The sequence below is a fragment of the Balaenoptera ricei genome, chromosome 7 (genome assembly GCF_028023285.1).
Source record: "Balaenoptera ricei isolate mBalRic1 chromosome 7, mBalRic1.hap2, whole genome shotgun sequence".
In the NCBI taxonomy this organism is placed as follows: Eukaryota; Metazoa; Chordata; class Mammalia; order Artiodactyla; family Balaenopteridae; genus Balaenoptera; species Balaenoptera ricei.
In genome coordinates, this window is record NC_082645.1 from 121,859,009 (window position 1) to 121,882,857 (window position 23,849).

The 23,849-nt window shown below is 60.2% G+C and overlaps 2 protein-coding genes across 3 annotated transcripts in view; one reads left to right on the forward strand and one right to left on the reverse strand.

Moving 5' to 3' along the window:
- Positions 1-714, reverse strand: part of THAP4 (THAP domain containing 4) — a 41,909-nt gene extending 41,195 nt beyond the window's left edge. The window contains exon 1 of one of the 2 annotated variants that reach the window (XM_059929179.1): positions 518-714. In XM_059929179.1, the coding sequence (XP_059785162.1) occupies positions 518-594 (77 nt within the window). In that variant the 5' untranslated portion in view covers positions 595-714. Of the gene's footprint in view, positions 1-102; positions 307-517 lie in introns of those variants that run through there. The other variant, XM_059929180.1, reaches the window with a different exon arrangement.
- Positions 715-1,157: 443 nt separating this feature from the next.
- Positions 1,158-22,894, forward strand: ATG4B (autophagy related 4B cysteine peptidase). Its single transcript, XM_059929182.1, has 13 exons — positions 1,158-1,265; positions 10,441-10,542; positions 10,694-10,765; positions 12,371-12,469; positions 12,861-12,962; positions 13,488-13,560; positions 15,715-15,794; positions 18,141-18,334; positions 18,844-18,922; positions 19,116-19,261; positions 20,435-20,491; positions 20,761-20,854; positions 21,776-22,894. The coding sequence occupies exons 1-13, from the start codon at positions 1,256-1,258 to the stop codon at positions 21,847-21,849; spliced, it is 1,182 nt and encodes a 393-aa protein (XP_059785165.1). The 5' UTR covers positions 1,158-1,255; the 3' UTR covers positions 21,850-22,894.
- Positions 22,895-23,849: the final 955 nt, after the last annotated feature.

Consider the following 23,849-nt stretch of genomic DNA (forward strand, 5'->3'; position numbering starts at 1 on the left):
TCGCAGAGATCAAGACGGGCTCCCCCGCGACGAAAAAAGCAGAAAAGTCACAGCAAACGCAAGACGACAACCGACCGAAGGAAGCGCGATTCCAGAACACACCGTTTCTGGAGACTGGCGGCGCCAACCCGAACCCATGGGGCGCAGGGTGGCCACGGGGTGGTGGAGGGGCTGCCGAGGCCGCGGCGTGGGCGCCGGGCGGCCTCCGAGTGGGCATGGGGCGCGCACCGGCGGCCGAGGGTCGCGGGGGTCGGGTGGCCACGGATGGAAGCCGCCGGCCGCGGTGGCCCGAGGCGCCCGGCCCAGAGACGCCGGCCGGGCCAAGGTCACACAGCGCCGCGCTGACTCACTCGCGGGACCGGCCCGGGGCCCGCGCCCTGAGCGACCCCGCGTCCGACCGGGCCGCGCGGCCTCAGTCTCCCCGCGGGGCCGGGCCGGGCCGAGCCGGGCCGGGCGGGGGCGTGGCCCGCGGGCCGCGCGGGCGGCGGGCCGGCGGCGGCGGGCGGGGCCCGGTTACCTGTGGAAGGAGACGGCGCGCTTTTCCCCCTTGCCCTGCCGGTTGGAGCAGTTCGCGGCCGCGCAGCAGATCACCATCTCGGGCCTCGGGCCGCCGCGCCGCCGCCAGGCTCCGGCCCTCGTCTCGCCGCGCCGAGCCCCGGGCGGGACCGCCCCGAGGGGAGGGCGCGCGGCGACACGGCTGCGGGACGTGGGAGCCAGCCCCGCAGCTCCCGCCGTACGGCAAGATGGCGGCGCCCGGCCGCCCGCCGCCCGGCCGCCAGGCCCGGCCCTCGGCGCGCCCTGGATACCCGGCACCTGGCGGGGCGCAGCCCACGGCTCGCGGCGTCTGGGGTGGGCGGGGGCGCCCCGGACCGGCAGCGCCCTGTGGAGACATGGCGCGCGGGGGGCATCCGTACGGCAAGATGGCCGCGCCGGCCGGCTTGAGGGCACGACGGGCTCACGCTCCCGCCCCGGTGCCCTGCTGCCCGCTCGCGCCTGCTTTAGCTGCCCCGGCGGCTCGCTGGTGGGATCCCCGGAAGCACGGCGCAGGCCGCCGTGGAGCCGAGCGCGCGGGCCCGGGCCTCCGCGCTGGGTCCGCCGTACGCCAAGATGGCGGCGGCGCACTTCCGTCGCGTACTTCCGGCCCCGCCCGCGCCCGCGCCCGTTCGGTCTGGATTGGCCACGGCGGCGGCCCGTCGCGTCGCTCTGCGGAACCGTCGGAGCGACGCCGCGCTCAGTCGGCGGCTCTGGAGGGAAGATGGACGCAGGTGAGGGCCGGCGGGGCGCGGGGGGACCGGGGCGGCGCTCGCCGGGCCGCTTGGCGCCGGGGCCTGGGCCGGGGCTTCGCCGGCGCGGCCTGGGCGCGGGGCGGAGCGGGGCCCTGGGGCGGAGCGGGGCGCGGGAGGCGTCCGCGGGAGGCCGGCGCGGGTCTGACAGCCCAGTTTGCGTGTCTCGCGCTTTTCTGGGCCGCCCTCAGCGCCCCGGCCGCCGGTCTCCCGGGTCCGCGGCCGGCTCGGACGATCGAGGCAGCGCGACGTCCGGGACGGCGGGTCGGGACGCCAAGCGGTGCTGGGGGCCGGGCGGAGCCGGTCCATGACACTGCGGTGGAGAAGCTTTTGTCCTTTCGTTAGGAGTTACGAAGGGGAGACTTTAACTCTTATAAAGTTACGGGGGTGGGCTGGAGGCGAGCAACATGCTCCACCACTCAAAACATACGCATTTTTTTTTTTTTTCAAATTTAGTGATCAGTAGATGATCTAAGCGTTTTCCGTGACTGAAAAGACAGACTGAATCCATCTCATCATGTCTTAACTCTCTAACACAAAGTGTGCGGGGTCTGGGGAGGGTGTGTGCGTATACGTACGTATGTGTATATCTGTGGATGTGCTGTTTTGCTCTGTTTCATCATGTTTCTGCTCCAGGGGGGAGAATTGTTTAATTTTTGCTGGCACGCTATTTTGGATTTTGTCCAGTATCCTTGAAAGCATTCTTACACCTTGAAAAGCCCTCTTTTTCATCCCACAGCAGTTTTAGTTCTTTTATAACTTGTAGGGAGTGATTTGTGTTCAAGTATCCCCCCATCCGTAAAAACTTTCTTCTGGTTTAATTCCACCTACCATTCTGGATGGCATTGTTTTTGCTTTTTTTTTTTTTCCTGGCAGCTGCAATGTAAACTTAGTGAACTCTCAGTTTGGAAACTGTAATATAGACCTGTATGGCCAATATTTCAGTGACTTGTGGCATCTTGTCACTGAAGTGTGTTAGGTAGTAGGACAGAATGGTAGCCATGACTCCAGAAAGATGATGTTAACCAGATGTATTGTGAAGTTGTTCAAAACAGGAAAAGTACTAGGCCCGGGGTCGGGGAAGGAATAGAATTATTTAGTTGGCTACTTTCTTTTAGGTTATGACTGCTTGGGTGCCTAAGAGCATTCACTTGGGAAACTCGGTTAGGGTGGAAGGCACAGTTTTGTGATGGTCGTTTTACGTTAAACGTGAAAACCATCATGTTAAAGTTGAGTAGCCGCATGGTGATACCCTCATGGGACACTGATCACTGCTTCAAAGCAGAAAAGGTGTTTGCGTTTGAAGGCCTCTCTTGATGCTAGTAAAAACGTATATGATATTTGTAGGGTGTTGTGGAGAGTGTTCTTTCTGACGTGGTGCTGTACCACCTTTTAGGATGATTAATGGTCCAGCCTCCCCTGACCCCTGGAGTCCTTACAGGTTCTGCCTTCCTTGCCAGATGTTATGCAGTTCCTGGTTGTTTTTATAGTCATCCATTCAATAACTATACTTATTACTGAGTGTGGGTTTGTGTCTGGCATTGTTCTAGACCCTGGGGCTAGAGAAGTGAACGAAATAGATAAAAACCGTGTGCTGGCTGACATGCTAGACATGACACCCACGGTGTGGCTCGTGGGAGGGTGACATGGGTCAAGCAGGAGGGGTTTGCAGTCGCCAGGATGGCCCGGAAAGGTCTCACCACAGAGGTAACTTTTGACCAGGACTCAGAAGCAGTGCAGGCGGAGGGCAGGTGTCCTGCTCCGGGAGCAGCCAGTGGCCAGTGAGGCCAGGGTACAGTGGGTGGGGGTGAGAGAGCTGAAGGTGGAGCAGTGATGCGGCCCAGGCGAGGCCTTGTTGGCTCGTGGTGCTGGCATCTGAGCTGGCTGGGGGTGCTTCGGAGACTTTTGAGAGGAGGAGTAACGCGACTTGCTCGGGCTGCTCTCCTGCAGACGGGCGACGGCGAGGCCAGGAGACCAGTTACGAGGCTGTCGCAGTACGCCGCGCGCGAGCCCTTGGAGGCCTCGGTCAGCTTGGGGAGAGGGCGTTGACCTCTGGCTGCCTCTGCAGGTTGAGACAGTGGGGCTGTACCAGTGGGACGTGGTGAGGGCGGGGTGGAGAGGGAGGAGTTGGAGGTGGTGTGAGGTTTATGGCTTGAGCTGAGAAACTCATGTGGGGAGACTTGGGGAGATCCCGCTTGGTGGGGAGCTGTTAGCGGTTTGGTCTTGTACATGGTGACCATGAGGTACCTGCTAGATGTCCATGTTGTGACATCCAGAGAGCCTTGGGTCTACAGGCCTGGAGCTGAGGGAGGAGGGTGGGGCTGGAGGTAGAAGTGTGCGGGGGCCACTCTGGACGAGGTCGCTGAGGGTCTGAGTGTGGGAGGAGAGAGACAGAGCTGGGGATGGGGCCCTGGGGCTGCTGCGTAGAGGTCTGAAGGCGGCAGGCAGGCCCCAAGCACTGTCCGTTCAAACATGCTCCAGGGGCTTCCCTGGTGGTGCAGTGGTTGGGAATCCGCCTGCCAATGCAGGGGACACGGGTTCGAGCCCTGGTCCGGGAGGATCCCCCATGCTGCGGAGTAACTAAGCCCGTGCGCCACAACTACTGAGCCTGCGCTCTAGAGCCCACGAGCCACAACTACTGAAGCCCGCACGCCTAGAGCCCGTGCTCCGCAACAAGAGAAGCGACCGCAATGAGAAGCCCGCGCACCGCGATGATGAGCGGCCCCCGCTCGCTGCAACTATAGGAAAGCCCGTGCGCAGCAACGAAGACCCAACGCAGCCAAAACGAAACGCTCCAGTTGGCACTTAAATCCACATGCTGTCCGTTCCTTGAGGACAGAGCCGGTGTCTTGTGCTTCATCTCCGGTGCTTTGCGTTGTGTCTGGTGTGTGGCTGGCGATCGAAGAAGCAGAACTTGAATTGGTGTTAACGCACACATCCTTGTCCTGTAGATGTTCCTGGGCTGCAGAGTCTGTGTGTAACGGAAATCCAGTGTGTTGGTGTAAAGTGTGGCTGATGAGGGCAGCTCACTGCAGGGCAGCGGGGCTCACTGTGGACGCTCTGTCCAGCGCGGTCACTGAAGCGGCGTGTGCAGTATTCTCATGCCGCTGAAGTTCCAGCTTTTCTTCCCTTCCATCCTCCTTCCTCCCTTCCTTCCTTTTTTCATTCAGAACTGAACCACCAGCGTTTTCATATAAACTATTTGGGATTTGAAAAAACTAATTATTTGCAAACCTGTTATCTTTTTTTTTTTTATATAGGTGTTCAACTTTTTTCCAGATTTTATGTTTTTGGTATTTATTTTAAATTTTTTATTTATTATTTATTTTTGGCTGTGTTGGGTCTTCGTTTCTGTGTGAGGGCTTTCTCCAGTTGCGGCGAGTGGGGGCCACTCTTCATCGCGGTGCGCGGGCCTCCCTCTCACTATCGCGGCCTCTCTTGTTGCGGAGCAGAGGCTCCAGACGCTCAGGCTCAGTAGTTGTGGCTCACGGGCCCAGTTGCTCCGCGGCATGTGGGATCTTCCCAGACCAGGGCTCGAACCCGTGTCCCCTGCATTGGCAGGCAGATTCTCAACCACTGCGCCACCAGGGAAGCCCCCAAAACCTGTTATCTTAAACATAAGCATTTTCTGAAGGAAAGGAAGATCCCTTCTTTTAATTTTTATTCATAAAGCATATATAATATATGTATTTACGGAGTATAATCTCTCAGAAACATAAGCATTTTGGGGAAATGTCTTTGAAATGTGGTACATTACACAGAGCTCTAAACGAAAAGTAATGGTGTATAATTTTTGTGGTTCTCCCTGGTTGAGTTATGTAATTGGGACTAAGTCTTCTGGTTACATTTATTGAGCACAGTTTGCTATTTTCTACCACATTAATAACATTAAATTGAAACATTTTAAAAATGGAATTGCCATTCTGTTAAAAGGCTTTCCACTTCCTCTTCTGGGTGTGATCAGGGACACCCTAGGGAGGAAGAGGTGGAAAATCAGGCGTCTGGGACCCAGGTGACCAGGTGGGAAAAGTGTTTCTGAAAGGCTTTTTTCTCAAGGTGGATGGTGCCTGTCTTGCTTCTTCTGTGTGTCATCTTATTTCAAATTAAAATCATGGGACTTCCCCGGTGGCGCAGTGGTTAAGAATCCGCCTGTCAGTGCCGGGGACACGGGTTCAAGCCCTGGTCCGGGAAGATCCCACATGCCGCGGGGCAACTAAGCCCGTGCGCCACAACTACTGAGCCCGCGCGCCTAGAGCCCGTCCTCTGCAACAAGAGAAGCCACCGCAATGAGAAGCCCGCGTACTGCAACGAAAAGTAGCCCCAGCTCGCCGCAACTAGAGAAAGCCCGTGCACAGCGACAAAGACCCAGCGCAGCCCAAAATTAATTAATTAATAACAAAAAATAATTAAGTTAAAAAAAAGATTAAAAAAATTAAAATCATTACCTGGGCATCTGGAGACTGGCATTCTTTGGGAAGTTGGGCTCCTTTTAACTCAGGAGGTGTGTGAACTTCAAATGAAATGATGTGGGATGTGAAGGTGCTGAGGTTATCGCAGGGCTGGGGTGTGAGACGAGGGAGCCTTCTGGGCGGAGTGCAGAGGCTGCTGGCCTCAGTCCCCAGTGGAGCTGGTCAGTCTGAGAACAGAGTCGATGAAGGAACCTTCGAGGGGGGGCTCCTCGTGTTGGTCGGTCTCTGTGAAGCTTAGTGAGTGTGAACTTTAGTTTTAAAATGGAAAAGTATCAGTTTTTCTGTTGGAGTCTTTTGTGGACTGGTGTTCTGTAACGTTTTCTGTTCTGCACAAACATGAATACATATTTGTGCCTAAATTAATACCGGTGATAAAACAAAAGTGTTGTTTGGTTCAGGGAAGGGGGAATTTAATTTCATCTTGTAAGTAATGAGGTCTGAGATCACACGAGGAAGAGGCACAGGAGGTGCTCAGAGCCATGGTTGGGGGTTGCCCACGGTGCTGGAGCCCGTCCTGTGTTCTCACCCCACTGGGCAGAGCTGGCAGCTTCTCCCCATTTCGTAGGTGAGGAAACTGAGGCTTAGAGATTTGAGTCGGGTGTCATACAGCTAGCGTGTGGGTTCTCTGTCTCCAAAATCAAATCTTAATACAAATTAGAAAGTTGAACACTGGAGGTGAATGGAATTCAGAAAAGTCTTTCCTTTCTCCGTTACAGAGGCTGAGCCGAAGGTCAGGGAGCTGGGGGTCCGGTCCAGGTGCCCCGGCCCGTGGCCTCGCGGCTGGGTGTCGGGAGGGAGGGTTGGTCCCGTCCTCTGCGCAGGCCCGTGGGGACTTTCTGACAGCGGCCCAGGAATGAGGCCCTCCGCTCGCTGCTCTTCTGGTTGAAGCCGCCGCAGGTCCGTGGACTCTGTGCTGGTTTCCGGGGTGGAAGCCTGAGGACATTGAAGCAGCCCGGGAAGTGGCCGGCGGCCCTGCCCTTGCGAGCGGGCTCCGTTACCGGCTCCAGGTCTGGTAAAGTCACTCAGGCGGTGGACGTCGTCCCGGGTGTTGCACCTCCCTGTGGTCGCGGGCTGTGGAGACGAGGTCTCGTACCCGCTTCAGTGATGCCCCGCGTGCGCTGCCCGTCGCCACCCAGTGAGGATCGGAGCTCCTCGCGTGTGTTGACGTGTTTCTTCCTCCCGTGAGCCTCGAGGAAAGCAGCACCGCTCCTGCTTTGCCAGCGAGGAAACGGGCGCGGAGGGTTCCCAAGGAGGGAGCGTCGGACTTCTGGCCCTGTACGCGGTCAAGTTCAGGGCGCGCTGTTCGGACGCTCCGCCCGGTGCCCCGTGTGGCACGTAGAGCGGGAGCGGGGCCTGCGGGGTGTCTGCGGCTGGTTCAAGAGGCAGGTGTGACCCTCACCCGACAGGGGGCAGGACTCGAGTGGTCCTGCCGTCAGGAGGCGCAGGGAGGTGTGGGCCCAGGGGACTCGGGGACCACCTGCACTGTCACCTCCCGGCTGCACCTGAGCTGCCGGGCCCTGCGGCTGCCACCTGCCCATTTTTTCCCTTCAGGTGCCTCACGCAGTGAAGACGCTGAGGCTGAGACTGCACCGCCCGTTATTTTGTTAGTTACAGCAGGAAGCTCAGTGATGTGTTCTAACTTAATGGGTAGGATACCTGTTGCTACCTTCCCTTGGAAGTTGGCTTTGTTGCCTATAATGTTGGCTCGGTACCCTGAGAAATGTGCCTGCTTTGCATGTGGTGTCTTTGGGTATGAAAAAACCCCTCTACGGCAGGGCGGCCGGCCGTCGTCACCTGGCTTTCAGAACGAGCCTTGTTTCCTTCTCTTCCTTATCTGCTTGTCTCCCTCGTGGTGGTAGTTTCCTCACTGTGGGAAGCTAGGTTTCTCAGGAGTGTCTCAACGGTCCTTTGATGCGTGCCGCGTCCCTCTGCCGCCCAGAGCCTCCAGCATTTAGAAGGCATGTCTGCCTTCAGTTCAAGGCTGCAGTCTCGGTGGGGTCTCGGTCCAGCAGGGGGAGAGTTGCTGTCCCACAGTGCTGTCCGTTGAAATCAGGTCTTGCTTGCGTGCTTTTTCCTTGGAGTAACCTTTGTGGGTTTTGAGTGTACGTATCGTTTAAGCCTCGAGGTCAGAGAAGGCCGTGCTTTCTGAAGATGTGGGGTGGCTTTTGAGGGGCAGCAGAGACACGTGATGTTTTCAGCTCCTTGAAAAGGTAGAACTTTAATTCATCTCAGCTCGGTTTTTATAATCACCTGCAGAAACAAGTAATCTTATGTAAAAAAAGGGAGAGAGAAACTTGGACATTAAATTGTTTACTCCTGATCCCAAAGCGGCCTGGCCGACAGCGTCTGGGGAAGTGTGGAGAAGCAGACACATCAGAGCAGGGCCCCTGCCTTGCACCCGCCCTCTGGGCGGCAGAGCTCGCTCTGGAAGCACGCGACTCCTCTGACCCTGTAGGAGTTCCGGTGAAAAGAAAAAAGGCAGAGCTGGGTCTGGGTTCCCAACGTTCGAGAATTCTATTTTTTTTTTTTTTGCAAGGGGGAAGATCCCTTTTTTAAAATAATTAATTAATTATTTCTGGCTGCGTTGGGTCTTAGTTGCGGTACGGGGAATCTTTCGTTGCGGCGCGCGGGCTCAGTAGTTGCGGTGCGCAGGCTTAGTTGCCCCGCGGCATATGACATCTTAGTACCCCGACCAGGGATCGAACCCGTGTCCCCTGTATTGGAAGGCATATTCTTAACCACTGGACCACCAGGGAAGTCCCAGTTTGAGCATTTTTGAAGCGGTGAACACAGGGCCTTCTGTTGATGCGGATTTGTTCACTTAGTGAGCGCTGCTTTCCCAACCCTGTGACTGTGAATTTGCTGTGCATCCAGTTAATCCTTTTGGGTGTAGTAAAATTGCTTGTCTTCGTCCTTGATGTTAGTGACACCAGCTGACCTTGGAGCCTTTTGTCTGCCAGCCTCCTCGTGAGCCCCTCATGGGCAGGGTTTCAGGGACACTTCAGCGCTGCGCTGCAAGGGCATCCTGTTACATGTGCCGTTTTATGGGTGAGGGGCTTTCCACACCGAGGGGCTAAGTGCCTGCTCGGGAACTGCAGCCCGTGAAGGCCGGAGCTGGGAGGTTGTGGGATGTGGGCTGGCAGGGATGTGCGTGCAGCAGGACACTGTGAGGCCCTGAGACGTCTGGGTGGGGCGCTGTGACCACCGCGTGGAAAAGGATGAAGAAGAAACCGCAGGTGTGGCGTGGCTTCATTTATGGATCTACACATACAGGCTTCTGGAAGGAGAGTCAGTCCTGGGCATGAAGCTGAGAGTGATTTTTTTTCTTTTTTTTTTTTTTTTTTTAAATAGAAGATTGAGAAAGGTGGCATTTTTTTTTTTTAATTTTTTACTTATTTATTTATTTATGGCTGTGCCGGGTCTTCGTTTCTGTGCGAGGGCCTTCTCCAGTTGCGGCGAGCGGGGGCCACTCACTACCGCAGCCTCTCTCGTTGCGGAGCACAGGCTCCAGACGTGCAGGCTCAGTAGTTGTGGCTCACGGGCCCAGCCGCCCCGCGGCACGTGGGATCCCCCCAGACCAGGGCTCGAACCCGTGTCCCCTGCATTGGCAGGCAGACTCTCAACCACCGCGCCACCAGGGAAGCCCTGAGAGTGATTTTTTACATTTTGTAGTCTTCAGAGTTTGTTTGTTTTTTTTTTTTATAAATAGTATATGTCATTTTTACCAAAAGGTAGGGCTGTTGAAAAATAAACTCAGGTGTGGGGGAAACGCATTTAATATCTTTGATTTTCCAAAGAGTTGAATGGAGTTGCAGGTGAAGGGTAAGAGAGCACTGTGGAGCTGGCGAGGCAGCAGCTGGGGAGATGGGGTACCCGGGACACACCGTGTGCCCCTCACCTCGCGGGCAGTGGCTGAGCTCTGTCGCCTCCGGGGCCGTGTGCAGAGGGAGGGTGTCCTCCGCCGGAGCTCCGGGGCGGGAGGGACGCGGCCTCTCGAGCTTCTTTGAGGAAGCCCCACAGAAGGGGGTGCTCACAGAGGGGGCGCTCAGGGCTTGGAGGCACAGCAGGTGGCCGCGGCTGTGCGCACGGCACCTCCTTAGGAAGTCGGGGTGCGCCCCCCAGGTTCCAGGCCTCGCGGCGCCCGGGGCCCTGGAGGGCTTTGCACTGGTTGCGGGAGGTCAGTGTCCCTCCCAGGAGTAGCGCTCTGCCCCTCTGCCGCTCACTGCGTTACGGCTCCTAACCCAGAAGTCGGATGGCCTCGGAGCCCTGGGGCGGCCAGGAGAGCTTGCTGGACCTTCTGTGCCATCTGGGGCCGCCCTCATGTACAGAGATAAAGGTTTGGGCTCTTGTGTTTTTATCTTTTTAGAGTTAAATCTAAAACAGCTAAGGGCTTAAACCAGGTGCCTTTTTTTCCCCTCCTTTCTGTGCCCTGGGCCTGGCCCCCAGCTGGTCTCTCACCCTTGGGTCTGCCAGACAATGACTCTGTCTTGAATTTGAGAGGCTCAAGAAGTGGGTGCAGGGCCGCTGCCGGGTCGTGAGTGTTTGATTTCTCAGTGTAGTGGTGTGGCTGGTGCACTGAGTTGCACAATTCCACGTGGGCTCTGTGTACGGAGATGCTATAAATGATCTCTGATATTGTTTTATGAAATCATAGAACTGTCATCAGAGTGTGTCTTTGGTTTCCATAGCTACTCTGACCTACGACACTCTCCGATTTGCCGAGTTTGAAGATTTCCCCGAAACCTCGGAGCCTCTTTGGATCCTGGGTAGAAAGTACAGCATCTTCACAGGTACCAGCCCTGCCGGAGCCTGCTGTGCTCTGCATGCTCAGTCTGCAGAAAGAACTGTTTGGTGATGCTAGTTATCTGCTACCTCTCTGTACCATGTGCCCTAGAAACTTACGGCTGTGTGTGCATGTTTCTTCTCTCGAACGCTCTCTAGAGAAGGACGAGATCTTGGCCGACGTGGCGTCGAGACTTTGGTTTACATACAGGAAGAACTTCCCGGCCATCGGTGAGTACTGTCTGCTACAACGTGGGGTGAAGTGCATGTGGTTCAAGCAGAAAACTTAGGTTTCTAGCTTTGACTTCAGTGTGTCAAGTACTTGTCACTTGGTGTCATCCTGAGGCAACCCTAGTTAAATAAACCGGCTGAGGTCTTGTGCCTGGTCGTGGTAGAGCTGGATTCCAAACGCAGGGCTCCTGATTCTGCTGAGGCAGTGATGTTTCTGACTGTAGGCCACACTCTATTACTGGGGCCTAAAATCTGGATAATGGGTCACGACTGGCATTTGAAACGTAGAGCAGAACGGGGCGGGAGGTGGTGTGGCACGTCACGGTGGCGCTGCAGTTTGCTGCTCCCGGGGGGCTCGTATGCCTGTGCATCTGGCGTTGCCTGGGTCGTAGCTGTACAGCGTGCTTCTTGCTGTTGGGCCAGGATGTTGGGACGCCCTTGCTCTGTACCTGCTGCCTTTTCTAGTATCTCCCACACCTAGTTGTGGTGGGAGCTGAAGGTGGATGTGACGGGTTTCACATAATACGAAAGCATGTTCCATTGAAGTGGTTCTCCTCGCGGTACCCCTGGAGGTAGACAGATGGGGCCTGGCTCCGCGCCTGGCCTCTGCCAGTCGGAGAACCCCAGGCCGGAGGTTCGGGACCAGGAGACGGCCCTGCCTTGGTGGCCTGTCTCGGTTGGTCCCACTCCTAGATGTGCTTCCATCCATCCCCCAGAGCTCGACGTCCGGGAACGCTGGAAGGTAGGGGATGTGGCCACTGTCACCAGGGTTAGTGTCTAGCGACAGAGCTTGTCAGACATGCTCGGGGAATGTTGGTTCATCCAGCAAGTTGTCCTTTCACCCCTACTTGGCCCTGGACGCAGGGGCGGGGTCGCCTGGCCTGTGAGGCGCACTCACTGTGCTGTCAGGAGGACGGACCCCTGACCTACAGCGTCCTGAACCCACAGGGCTCTGAACCCACAGGGGCAGGACGGGCTGGAGGGCAGCCCTGTGTTTGGAAAAGCCATCGGGTGGAGCGAGGTGGCTCTCCCGGCCGTGTGGCCTGTGTCGGCCTTGGCCGCGTGGAGCCCACCGTGTGGGGCGTGCGTGGGTGGGCGGGGCTGAGTCCACGTGGGCGGGGGCTGTTTCTGCGCACCCGGCTCTGCCTACCCCGATCCCGCTGCTGCCCCGGGAGGCGGGCCTTGTCCCCTGCGCCTGTGTGCGGGAGGGGCTGCTGGAGGGGCGGGCAAAGGATGCAGCCCCCCCACGGCGGCCCGCGTGGTCTCAGCCCTGTTTCCTGTCATCTTTGGGCCTGTCTCATGCACACCTGGTACCGCGGTGCCCGGCGTCAACGTCTCCCTGTGCCCGGGCCGGCGGGCGGCGTGTTCTCCACTTCTCATGAGGCTGGGCATCTTTCCATGCTTCCAGACATTCTTTTCTCTCTGTGACGTGTTCACGTCTTGGCCCATTTTGAGGGGGTTGTTAAGATGTTTCACTTCCCAGCAAACGCAGCCTTGGCGTGAGCAGGTTCAAATGGCGTGTGTCGCCTGACACGGAGGTGACCCGTGCGTGGGCTCTTGGCCTCGGTCTGACGGTGAGTGCCTCTCTCTCTCTGTCCATGGCAGGGGGCACCGGCCCCACCTCGGATACGGGCTGGGGCTGTATGCTGCGGTGTGGACAGATGATCTTTGCCCAAGCCCTGGTGTGCCGGCACCTGGGCCGAGGTGAGTCAGCGCTGGGGCGGCCACGTCCTCAGGAAGCAAGGAGGATGGTGGGGCGAGGTCAGCGGAAGTGGATCACCACGAGACGCTTTAGGATTTGGGGTTTTCTTCAGCGATGACCCAGTGGTTCTCGTTGATTGAAGAAAGTGGCCTTAAAGAAATGCTGATAAACGTTTGTCTTGTAGAAATTATTTTTAAACTACTGAACCATTCTCTCCTTTCTGTATGGATTTGTCTTGATGTGTTGGCATCTGTGTATTTGAAATCCCGGAGAACTCGGTTCTTAAATTTAGAAAGGTTCGCAAGAGGTTTGGATACCACGAGCGCCTTAGAAAACTGAAGGCTTCTTGCCTGTATTTTGGTGAAACTGAACTTGCGCACGTGTCTCCCGTAGACTGGAGGTGGACGCGGCGGGCGAGGCAGCCGGACAGCTACTTCAGCGTCCTGCGCGCGTTCCTGGACAGGAAAGACAGCTGCTACTCCATCCACCAGATAGGTGGGGGGTCGCGGCGCGCCGGCCCCGTGCCTTGGGGCGCTGCGGTGTCGGGTCCCCGAGAGCTCTGCTGTGCCGTGAGGCGCAGGCCAGCGGGGTGGGGACGGCCCCGGGCCCATGGTGAAGTGCTGCTCTGCGCCCCGTCTCCGGACACCAACTTGGTGGCCTTGGAAGCCGGTCCTCTCGGGCTCCGGCCGGGAGTCCGGGCGCTCCTCTGTCTTAATTCAGCTTCTGAGCGTCGTGTTTCCACCTGTAGACGGAGGTGCGGGTAGAGCCCTGAACTCGCTCACCTGAGCCGTGTCCCCAGGGCTGCTGCTCGGTGGAGGTCTGTGGGGAGGGAGCACCTTGAGGAGGAGCCTCTCCCTTGGGGAGGAAGCGTCCTGTGCCCGTCAGGAGCTCGTGCCCAAGGCAGGCTTCCTGTGACGCGCTGCTCACGCCGCACGTGCTGGGATGGGCCTCTGCGAGGCGCGGGGAGGGGTGTGGGGTTGGCGGGGCGCGCGTGCCGCTGACTGGCTCTGTCTCCCGCAGCACAAATGGGAGTCGGCGAGGGCAAGTCCATCGGCCAGTGGTACGGGCCCAACACCGTCGCCCAGGTCCTCAAGTACGTGCTGAGCGCGCCCCCCCCTCCCTCCGGGGCAGCACGGGTACCTGGGCGCCCAGCCTCGCCTGAGTCTGTGCTGCTGAAGGAAATAGGGGTCTCGTCCTCGTTTCAGGACCCTCAGGAGGGTCCTCAGAGGTGACCGTGCCGGTGGTCTTGTGAACTGGAACTTCCCTTCCTAGCGAGGCTGAATGCCTTCATCTGGATGCAGCCACTGGATCGGGCCTTTGCTCCTTGTGTGCCGCGTCCCCTCCTGTGCCGTGGTGTCTGGTGGCCTGGGAAGTGGGAAGTGGTCGTGGGGCGACAGCATTCAGGCGGGCAGCCCGTGGCCGCCGTGGGCCTCCGCCTCTGTTCCCGCCCACCCCCTCCCTTGAGACCGCTGTCCTGGGCCGTGGCTCCCCGGGCAGCCGCCTCGCGCCCCTGCTGCCCGCTCCCGCCCTGCAGGAGTCCCCGGGGGCGCCTCCCGTGGCCCCTGGGCCCAGCCTGCTCGTCCTGCTCGCCCGCTGCTGGGGTCCGTTCCTGGGGTCCAGGACACTGGCTCCCCTTCCTGTGCAGCTTCCAGCTGACCCCCAAGCCCACTGTCTCTTGTGTCTCCTTGCCCAGCCCCTGGGATTTCCAGCCCCCACTGCCCTTTGGTGTCCTGGCCCAGCCCCGCTGCCCTGAAGCAGCCCGGTCAAGGTCACAGTCAGTTCCGTCATCACGTCCCAGGGCTGAGTTTCAGCCCCGACGTACTCAGCCGTCTGCAGGCAGCCCCTGGTGTGGGTGCTTGCCGCGCTCCTGGGAAACTTGGGCTGCTCGGCCGTCCTCCTCTGTCCATCTGGGCGCCTGCTCTGCTGAGCCCTGCGGGCTTGTCTCGCGCCTTTGGTCGCGGCTTTTCAGCTCCTGTTTGCGCACGCGCAGCTCCTGATTTGTCCCAACTCCAGACTCACATCCAGACGCTCATTCGGCAGTGCCCCTCGGATGCCCAAGGGGCACGTTGACCTAATAGCCCAGACCCAGAGCTGGCCCCACCCTCTCCTCCAGCGCAGCCCACTGCCCCTACGGGACGCAGCACCGCCCTTCTGGGGGCTCAGGCCAAAAGCTGGGGTCACGCCAGACCCCTCTTCCCTTCAGCACACCCCGCCTGCATGTGCCCGAGCTCTGAGCAGTGCTCCCTGCCCCCGCCCAGGCCCCCCCCCTCGCCGCCTCCTCTCTCTGCCATCCTGGCGCCTCCCTCCAAACTGCAGCAGAGTCACCCTCAAGAAACAGACGGTGGCCATCTGTTCCTCCTCTCTCAGCTGTCCCGGGGTTCCCCGCTGCGCCCGGGAGGGCGGCAGGCACAGGCCAGCGTGCCGGCCCTGTCCTCCCCCCGCGGTGCTGTGCCCTTCGCCTGGAGCCCCCCCAAGGCCTGCCGCGTTGCTCCCCGGGCCTCCACGCCGAGGCCGCTCCCACCCAGGCCTCCCTGCGCTTGCGTCAGAGGAGCGCCCTCCCCTCTGCCCCGGCTCTGTGCTTTCCCCAGGCACTTAGCTCCCCTGGAGCGCCAGCCTCTCCCGGGACCTGGTCTCCTGTGTGTCCATGTCTCTCAGCACGGGGGCCCACCTGGCCCTCGGTGAGCCCGGGAGGGAGGGGAGGGAGGTAGCCGGTGGAGCCCTGCAGGTGGCGTCCGCTCTGGCCTTCCCACCAGGAGACCAGGGGCCTCCGCCCTCCACCCGTGTCCCCAGGTGCGCTGGGTGCTCTCCCACCTGGGGGGCCCCTCTGCAGCCCCCGAGGTGAGCTCAGAGGCCCTCCCGTCGTGCCTTCGGTCACGGTCTGCTCCTCTTTCAGAACCGTAATTCCTCGGCCACAGTGGCCCACCCAGCACGGGGACTCCCTGCTGGGCTCTCCGTCACCCGCAGGTTCTCTGTGAGGACTCAAGCCGGCCGTTGGCTCAGGGGGCCTGGGGGATAAGGCGGGGCTGGGCCTGCCTCGGGCAGCGTCCGAGACCTGGGCTCACGTTCTGGTTCCTGCCCGTGTCCAGCCTGATCGGGAAGTGACACCCGGCAGGCTCCTGCGCAGGACCTTCCCTGCACGGTGGCGGCTGGGTGTGGCAAGCGTGGGGCCCGGGCGAGAAGCAGCGGCCGGCAGAGGCCACAGGTCGAGCTGTGAAGGCTCCTCAGTGTGTTCTGCCCTCTCTGGTAGGAAGCTCGCCGTCTTCGACACGTGGAGCGCCCTGGCCGTTCACGTAGCGATGGACAACACGGTGGTGATGGAGGACATCAGTAAGTGAGCCAGAGCGCGGTGTCGTGGCGGACGGGACCAGGGCAGCTCGCTTCCCTGCCTGGCCCGCGGGCCCTCGAGGGCGGTGCCGGCCAGGCTGAGCGGAAGGCCACTTGGTGCCCCACCCTGCTTCTGCGTCTTCCTTACAAATAATTGACGCCCGTGTGCTGGGTTCAGCTGCAAGGCCCTGTGTGTGCCCTGATGCGCCACGAAGAAGGGCGATTCAAACTGGCCCTGGCCATCTTGTCTTCTGGCCACGCCAGGCGCTACCGGAAGTGTTGAGAATTCTGAGGGGCACCTGGGTTCATGAGGTCTCCTGATGGAAAAGCAGAGAATTTAGACACGTTGACAATGCTAATGGGGCTAGAAAACTACAAGTGGGGGCCTGGTGCAGCCGGAAACCCACCCCTTACTAACAGGGCGTTTGTAGGGGACAGGCCACGCGAGGACGCAGTGAGCCCCGAGCTCAGCAACGACAGCCCCACTTCTCTGCTCTTGTTCCAGAGACACCAGAGGGGCCGCGCTAGTGGTGACCATCTAGTCAGCAAGGAAAATGTTCTCATCACAAAAAAGCCTCAGAATCAGCGAAGCGAAACTTACAGTAAATTAAGAGAGACTGTATGGCAGATCGAATATATAAAAATAAAGTTACAAGGATCTGAATAATACAGTAAGAGAGCTTAGTAGAACATGTGTCAAACCCTAGATTCTGGTGGCAGAGCATACCTTTTCAAAAATGTCCATGGGACATTTATATAAATTAATGCAAGAATAGATAGAAAAAAGGACAAACTCTTATTACCTAGAAATGTCAAACTTCTGTCTTAGCTTTTGGGTCAAAAAGAGTCAAGTTTACAGACTACATATCAGAATCTGATGTGTACTGAACTCAGGAGAAAACACGTACCTTTAATACTGGTGACCAGATCATAAGAAGTGAAGATGAATGGGCATCCTGCAGTTCAGCTCAGTTCTGGCCCTGTCTGCACACCTGGAGATGGCATCAGACCCACAAGACTGCCCTCTCACCCCCAACTTAAGACCCCAGTGGCAAGTCCAGGTGGTCACCTGTGCTTCCGACAGACTGGCTATGGATTGGAGGTTCCCACGACCCTCTCCTTGGCTCCGTTACTTTGCTGGAGCGGCTTGGAGAACTCAGGAGCACGTCCCTCACTAGGCCACAGATGTGTTCAAGGACACACCTCAGGAGCAGCCCGATTGAGGAGATGTATGTGCCTGGGCCTCCTGGAGTCTATGGAGGCTTCGTGACACAGGCCCGTTTAGGTTTGGATCGGGCGTGTGACCAAGAGCGTGCCTGGTGGTGGTGTCCGCGGCAGAGCGACACGGGAAACGGCTTGCTCCCTGTCAGTAGCGCTGCCTCGGTCACCTGCTTAGGACGCGCCCCTGGTGCCTAGCGGCTCGCAAGTGGTCTGGAGGGGATACGTTACGCGCACTGAGGGTTTACTACGTCGGGTCTGGAACAGTGGTCTCTCTAGGGCGTGTATCCCTTCCACATTTATCTGTTGGCACTCTTCTTGGGAAGAGCCCTCTTTTCTCCCCTCTTCCCTCTCCTTATTTACATTTGGAAGACCTATTTTTAGAGTCAGCATCTTCATGGATTCTATTTTTAATTCAAGGTGTTACCCCTTATGGTCATTACTTACTCCTTGTCCCAAATTTGGCTGGCTGTTTGACAGAGTCCTGTCGTTTTTGTTGTTCAGCGTTTTCTTTCTGGCATTAACTAGACTCAGGCTCACCTGGTACATTCCCTGCCCCATCCCTGGAATCAGCCATTTTCCCCTTGGTTCCTTTTAGTGGGGAAAGGTGTTTAGGAACCACGGACGGGGTGCCTGGTGTGCTTGGGGTACTGGAGTGGCTCTCTCCTACCACTAAACCCCGTAGTTAATCTGATTATTGAAGGATTACCCAGTGTGTTTAGACAGAAGAAAAAGGAAGGAGAAAAGTTATCGCTCGATGCTCTCCTTGCTTAGGGGGGACCAGAGGGGCCCTGGGTCAGTGCTGCATCCACTAGGCTGGTGGCTCCGTGGTGCTTGTTTTATTATTGCTTCTAAGGTGCACGTAAATGTTTTCTTGCATTATTTTGTGTGTATGCTTTATTTCACAATAAAAAATTTAAGTTAAACGCATAGAAAATGTGCAAATTTATTTTTTTCCCTCTGGGCGGCAGGGTTAGTGTCATACTTTATTTTCCAAGTTTGAGGTGTACTTTAAGTACTTGACTTTTTTATACTCGTTTCCTGTTAACAGTGTAAATTCTGTACCTGTTTCTCTTGGGTGAACTTCTGCCTACTTCTTTTAGCCCATAAAAGCACGTCTCCCTTTTTCAGGAAGGTTGTGCAGGAGCAGCCTTCCTTGTGCCGGGGCCGCAGCGTTTCCTGCAGATTCCGACCGACACTGTAACGGGTTCCCGGCTGGGGCCGAGGTCAGCAGCAGGCCGTCGCCATGGAGACCCCTGGTGCTGCTCATCCCGCTGCGCCTGGGACTCACGGACATCAACGCGGCCTACGCGGAGACACTGAAGGTGGGTCTGTGCTGGCCCGTGCCCTCCCGCCTGTCATCCCTGCCCACCGGGGGGCTGAGACCCCGCTTCCTACTGGAAGCCCCGGTTGTCACCGTCTTGCCCGGCCCCGCCCTCTGACCGCCCTGTGGGCCCCCGGCCCCGCCCCTCCCGCTGGCCCCTGGCCCCCACCAGCTCGCTCTTCCCTGCGGCCACCTCCTGGGGCCCTTGCTCGTTGTGCTGACGTGGTGCTGCTGGCCTCCCGTCTCCATCTCTGCCCCCCGCCCCCGCGGGGTGCCAGCCCCTCCCCACTCCTGTCCGCCCGGCGTGCAGGCTGGGCCGACCCTGTCCGCCCCGCCAGCCTCCCCTTGTCCCTTCCGGCTGCCCGGGGCTTTCCTGAGGACCTGCAGCCTCGGTGTCCGGAACCCGCACCCTGTGGGTCTGGTCTTCCGTCTGCGGTTGCCCACGCCTGGCGCTGCAGGGGGAGCGGGGAGCCCCTCGCTCAGCGGCCCGGCCTGTCTTCCGCCCCGCAGCACTGCTTCATGATGCCCCAGTCCCTGGGCGTGATTGGAGGGAAGCCCAACAGTGCCCGCTACTTCATTGGCTACGTGGGTGAGTGGGGTCTGCAGTGACGTCGGAGGAAGGGGCGTGGTCTCTCGGGCAGCCCCCCCCCCCACTTGACAGGCAGCGTGCCCCCACCTGGCCGGTGCGACGTGTGCCCTTTTCCCGTCCAGCCGCGTGGCGCTGGTGGCTGTGGTGAGGCAGCTCTGCCCGCCTCCCGCTGACCTGCCTGCTGCCCGCCCAGGTGAGGAACTCATCTACCTGGACCCTCACACCACGCAGCCAGCCCTGCAGGCCGCTGAGCACTGCCCGATCCCGGACGAGAGCTTCCACTGCCAGCACCCGCCCAGCAGGATGAGCATCGCGGAGCTCGACCCGTCCATCGCCGTGGTGCGTCCGCCGCTTGGTCCCGCTGCCGCCAGCTGCGCGCGCTTGTGCCCGGGTGCCCCGAGGCATCTGGGCCCAGTCCTGCTGCTGCTTTAGGATGAGAAGGAGAGCATCCCCGTTTCTGTAATCTCAGCGTCTTGGAATAAGTATTGTGATCACGTGGCTTAGAACTCAAAAGAGCACAAAGGGCTGGCAGCCTCAGGTGTGGCCCAGGCAGGCGTGTGTGTGCGAGTGAGTGTCCCGCGTCGCTGCCCTGCACCGCCCCCCGCGGGGCTTCTCGGTTCGCCTTTACTTTTTAGAGTAGCTGCATCTGCAAGGTGGTCCCTAAGAATGAACCTCCTTGCTCTCTCTCTTTTGATTACAAGGCTGGAATTGTTGGTTGTTCTCAAAATATGTTTGAAGGAGGCCAAAAACACCTAGGAATCATAACACCCCTAGGGGAGTGATTAACTGAGTTGTGGACACGACGAGGCACTCGGTCCTGAGAAGGGATGACCCCAGACACACTGCCCATGGGTCTCGGTCGTGCCCTGAGGTCGGTGGCGGCGGGCTGGCGCGTGGGGCCTCTGCTGTCACAGGAGCCCCCCCCGTGAGCTCGTGAACATCAGGTCAGGTGGGAGCGCGCATCCCAGCTCTCGGGGCCGCGGAGGACGGCTGCTCTGGGGAAACAGGCCTCCGTCTTCCGGCCGCAACCCGCGTGTCCTTGCACCAGGACCCTGAGCAGAGCCCCGAGTGCCTCTCTGCGGTTCCCCGGTTTCTTTTTCTCCACGTGGCGGGTTGAGCGTTCCCAGTAGCTCATCCCAACCCTGGAGTCCTGCAGACGGTAGCTCCAGGGGGGATGGGGTCTGCACGCCTGGTGTCCCCTCGGGAGGGGTCCGCTGATCCCATTGTGCCCCGTGCGTGCTGTGGGCCACTGAGGCCTGCGGCCCAGCCCCAGCGGCGCGGGAGGAGCGAGCTTCCTGCTTTGCCCTGACTTGTCGTCGTGACCGGCTCGCTGCCCGGTTAGTCCAGGCAGAGGGCGAGGGTGGAGCCGTGGACGCAGCCCGCGGAGGGGCGTAGGGGCTGGAGAGGCGAAGGGGGCCGGATGCGCGGTGGCCACCACGTCCAGGACGCACACGGGGGCCGGCGGGTTGGACGTGTGTGCCGCTCTCCGCTTACCGCTGGCTTTGGTTTCAGGGGTTTTTCTGTGGGACCGAGGACGACTTTAACGACTGGTGCCAGCAAGTGAGAAAGGTCGGTGGGGCCCCGCCCCTGTGCGGGTCTGGGGGTCCTTCCTCCCCTGCTCCGCTGGCGCTCGGCTGCACAGCGTCTTGCGCGCCTTGCCTGGCCCTTGGACGCCAGGTGCGTCCCTGCTGGGATCAGGGCGCGGGGCCGGACTCTGCTGGAGGCTCCCTGGGACTTCCGGTCCCGAGTCGGGGTGGTGAGGGGCGGCGGGGTTCCTGCCTGCGCACGGCGCCTCGCTCCGCCCGCGGGGCCCCTGACGCGCTGTGCCCCGCTGACAGCTGTCCCTCCTTGGAGGCGCCCTGCCGATGTTCGAGCTGGTGGAGCGGCAGCCTTCCCACCTGGCCTGTCCTGACGTCCTGAACTTGTCCTTAGGTGAGTCCGGACGCCCCAGGGCCCCGTCTCAGGTGGGGACGGGGGCGTCCCCTGTCTTGAGGCTGGGGGTGCTGCCTGCGTGATGCTTCTGCCCTGCCCTCCGCCTCCCCAGGTCCCGTCCCAGTCACCTTTGGCCTTTCACGTTGCACGGCCCCTCGGCGGCCCCTTGTGAGTGGGACCAGGGACGCTGCCGGTGCCGCCCTCCCTCCTCCCACCTGCGTGGGGCAGCACGCCTGCAAGCCCGCCCGGCCCCTCCGCGCTCCTCCCGTGGCCCCTGGTTCTGAGAGCTGGAACAGGCCAGGCTTCCTGTGCTGGTGTGGCATAGGTGGCTCCGTCCCCACTGCCTGGTGGCTCTGGGCTTGGGGGCACCTCGCCCAGAGTGCATCGAGCACGTGGCACGTGGGGAAAGGGGACCCGCCGGGGGGCCCTGAGCACGTAGAGACCACCCTGGGGATGACCACAGCCCGCGGCCTCACGGGAACCACGGGGGTCGGGGTGCCAGTGCCAGACTCAGGACAGATGCCCCACCAGACCTGGCTGGTGCAGGGGGCGGGCACCCCTCCTGGGATGGGACTCTTGCCCTCCTGGCCCCCGTTGCTTCCCTCTGGGCTCTGGTGAGGGGCGTGTCTGCCCCCAGCCGCACATGCCCTCACCCGCCCAGGCCGTCGTCCCCATGCTCACAGGGCAGGAACCCCTCTCCCACCTGCTCAGACCCACCGCCCGGGAGGAGGGCGCCTCAGCCGGGCAGTCCTGGCATCCTCCGACCTCCCTCCGCGCCCTGGCCACCCTGGACGGTCAGGCGCTGGGCAGGACCTGCTCCTTCGTGGGGCGGGTGTGCTCACACGGGCCCTTGTCCCTCGGCCCACACCCCAGACTGACCCACGCCTGGCACCTGGTGAGGTTTTGTCATGTTCCTTCTAGATTCTTCTGACGTAGAGCGACTGGAAAGATTCTTCGACTCAGAAGATGAAGACTTTGAAATCTTGTCCCTCTGAGGATGCTGCAGCTAGGGGACGGTCTCACTGGCCCCGCAGGGGCGCTCGGCCGCCGCATCTCATCCCGCCCGCCGTCCGCCGCCCACACAGAGGCCCGCGCCACCGGAGACCCAAGCGCCAGGCACCCACGAGGGGCTCTCCCGCCACACTGCCAGCCCTGCCCGGCCCCGCTTCCTCCTGGGCTCCAGGCCCGGGTTCGCTTTGGAATTAAAGTCCTGTTTGAAGTTTCGTGACGGACCTGGCTTCTGTTGGGCGTGTCCTGAGCCAGGCTCCGAAGACACGGCCTCCAGGGCCATCGCGGCGGGAGAATGGGCCGAGGAACCACGGCCCGGGTCTCCTCGCGTTGGGAGGAGAGGAGCAAGGGGTGGGGGCGGTGAGGCCCAAAGACGTCGCCGTGCAGGTGGCGCCGGGACAGATGCGCCGCCAGAGCCGCAGGTGAGGCCGCGGGGCCCCCGAGCTGCTGCTTGCCTGTCGCTCCAGCTTCCCCGGGGCCTTCCTCCGCCTCCCGGTCAGCGAGGCTTCGGATGGTTTGGGGCCGGAGGGTCAAACCTCAGCTTTGTGCCTCTGCCCCTCGCGCCGCTGGAGACCTTCCAGATGGACGCCAGCACCTGCCTCCTTAAACCTGTGTTCTGGGCCCCGGGCACCGCCCCGCGCAGTGGCTTTTGTCCCACCAGGGAGCGCAGACGGGGGTTTGGGAGCCCAGGAGGTGGCAGCCTTCTTCCCCGGGACCTTCCTTGCAGAGCCCCGGCTCACTCCCCGTGAGTTCTTCCCTCCGTCTCCCATTCTGTCTCCCCCTCATCCCCCGTCATCCCTCAGGTCGAGTTGGGTGGGAAGGTTTCCATTCCTTCTGCTGTGCCACTGCTGGCGGGGCCGGGGGTCTCGCTGCAGCTCCTGCTGGCGGCACAGACGGCGGAGGTGGGGGCCCCCCGAGCAGCGGGGGCTCTGTCTCGTGTGCGTCAGGAAAGGCTCACTGAGGAGCATTCACTCTTAGCTGTATAGTGCGCGATTCTTAACGGCAAATAATAACAGTTTCAATAGAAAACAAGGTTCGTCTGTGTCTTGATTTTCTCGGAGCTGTAGTTGGACATGGTAAGAGCGAGAACAAGTGTTTTCTGAGCTCACGAGGGGTCTGAGGAAGGACTTGGTGGATGGACGCGCTGAGCTCGTTCGTTCCCAGACCTGAGCGAGCGGCGCCCTCCTGTTCGGACCTGGTTCCGCCACGCTGACTCTCAACTCTCTCTGGCTCCTGTGGTTTGCGGGGGAGCTTGGTTTTGGGAAGACGCTCTCCTTCCTTCATAGACGGGAGGGAGTAGCTGCGGTGCCGGGAGGCGTGTTGGCTCCCTGGGCAGCGTCCCTGTAGGCGCCCCGTGCCTCAGCCGGTCACCCCCGAGCGGGCCACCAAGGATGTGAACAAGGGCCTCTCGCCCTGCCGGGAAGTCCTGGTGGGACGCTCGGAGCGACCCCGGCCCACTCGGCTCCCCGCTTCCGCCTGCCCGCCCACCCTCCAGTCTGGTGCAAGGGGACCAAGGCCAGACAGGACAGCAGGAAGCGCCATGGCTCAGAACCTGAGTCCTGGCCTCTAGAAATGGTCGCGTTGGCTTCTTGAGCTGCGACGCCCTCCACACGCAGGGGCCAGAGACAACACTTACCTCCCAGGGTCCTGGCGGGCAGAGGTCACCAGGGCTGTCCCCCTGGGGCCCCAGGGAACTGGCTACCTGTCCTTTCCGGCTCCTAGAAGCCCCCGCGTCCCCTGAATCAACACCCGCCCCCCCCCCGCACCCCCCGCAGAGCCGTCATCGTCTCCTCTGAGCGGGCCCCTCCCGCCTCCTGGGCGATCTAGGGTGGCCTCCCACCTCCTGGTGCCTTTGGCCAGGTGGGCGCCCTACTCCCAGGCTCCGGGGGTCAGGACGAGGATGTCTCTGGGGGCTGTCATTCTGCCGGCCGTGGGGCCCAACAGGCTTCTTTAGGGGAAGCCAGAGGGTCAGGGCGCCTCTGGACAC

Bases quoted from the DNA above. Each gene is read 5' to 3' on its own strand.
- ATG4B (XM_059929182.1), top strand. The intron at 18,335-18,843 runs GTGGGTCTGTGC...TCCGCCCCGCAG, and splicing joins CCTACGCGGAGACACTGAAG to CACTGCTTCATGATGCCCCA. The intron at 19,262-20,434 runs GTGCGTCCGCCG...CTTTGGTTTCAG, and splicing joins TCGACCCGTCCATCGCCGTG to GGGTTTTTCTGTGGGACCGA.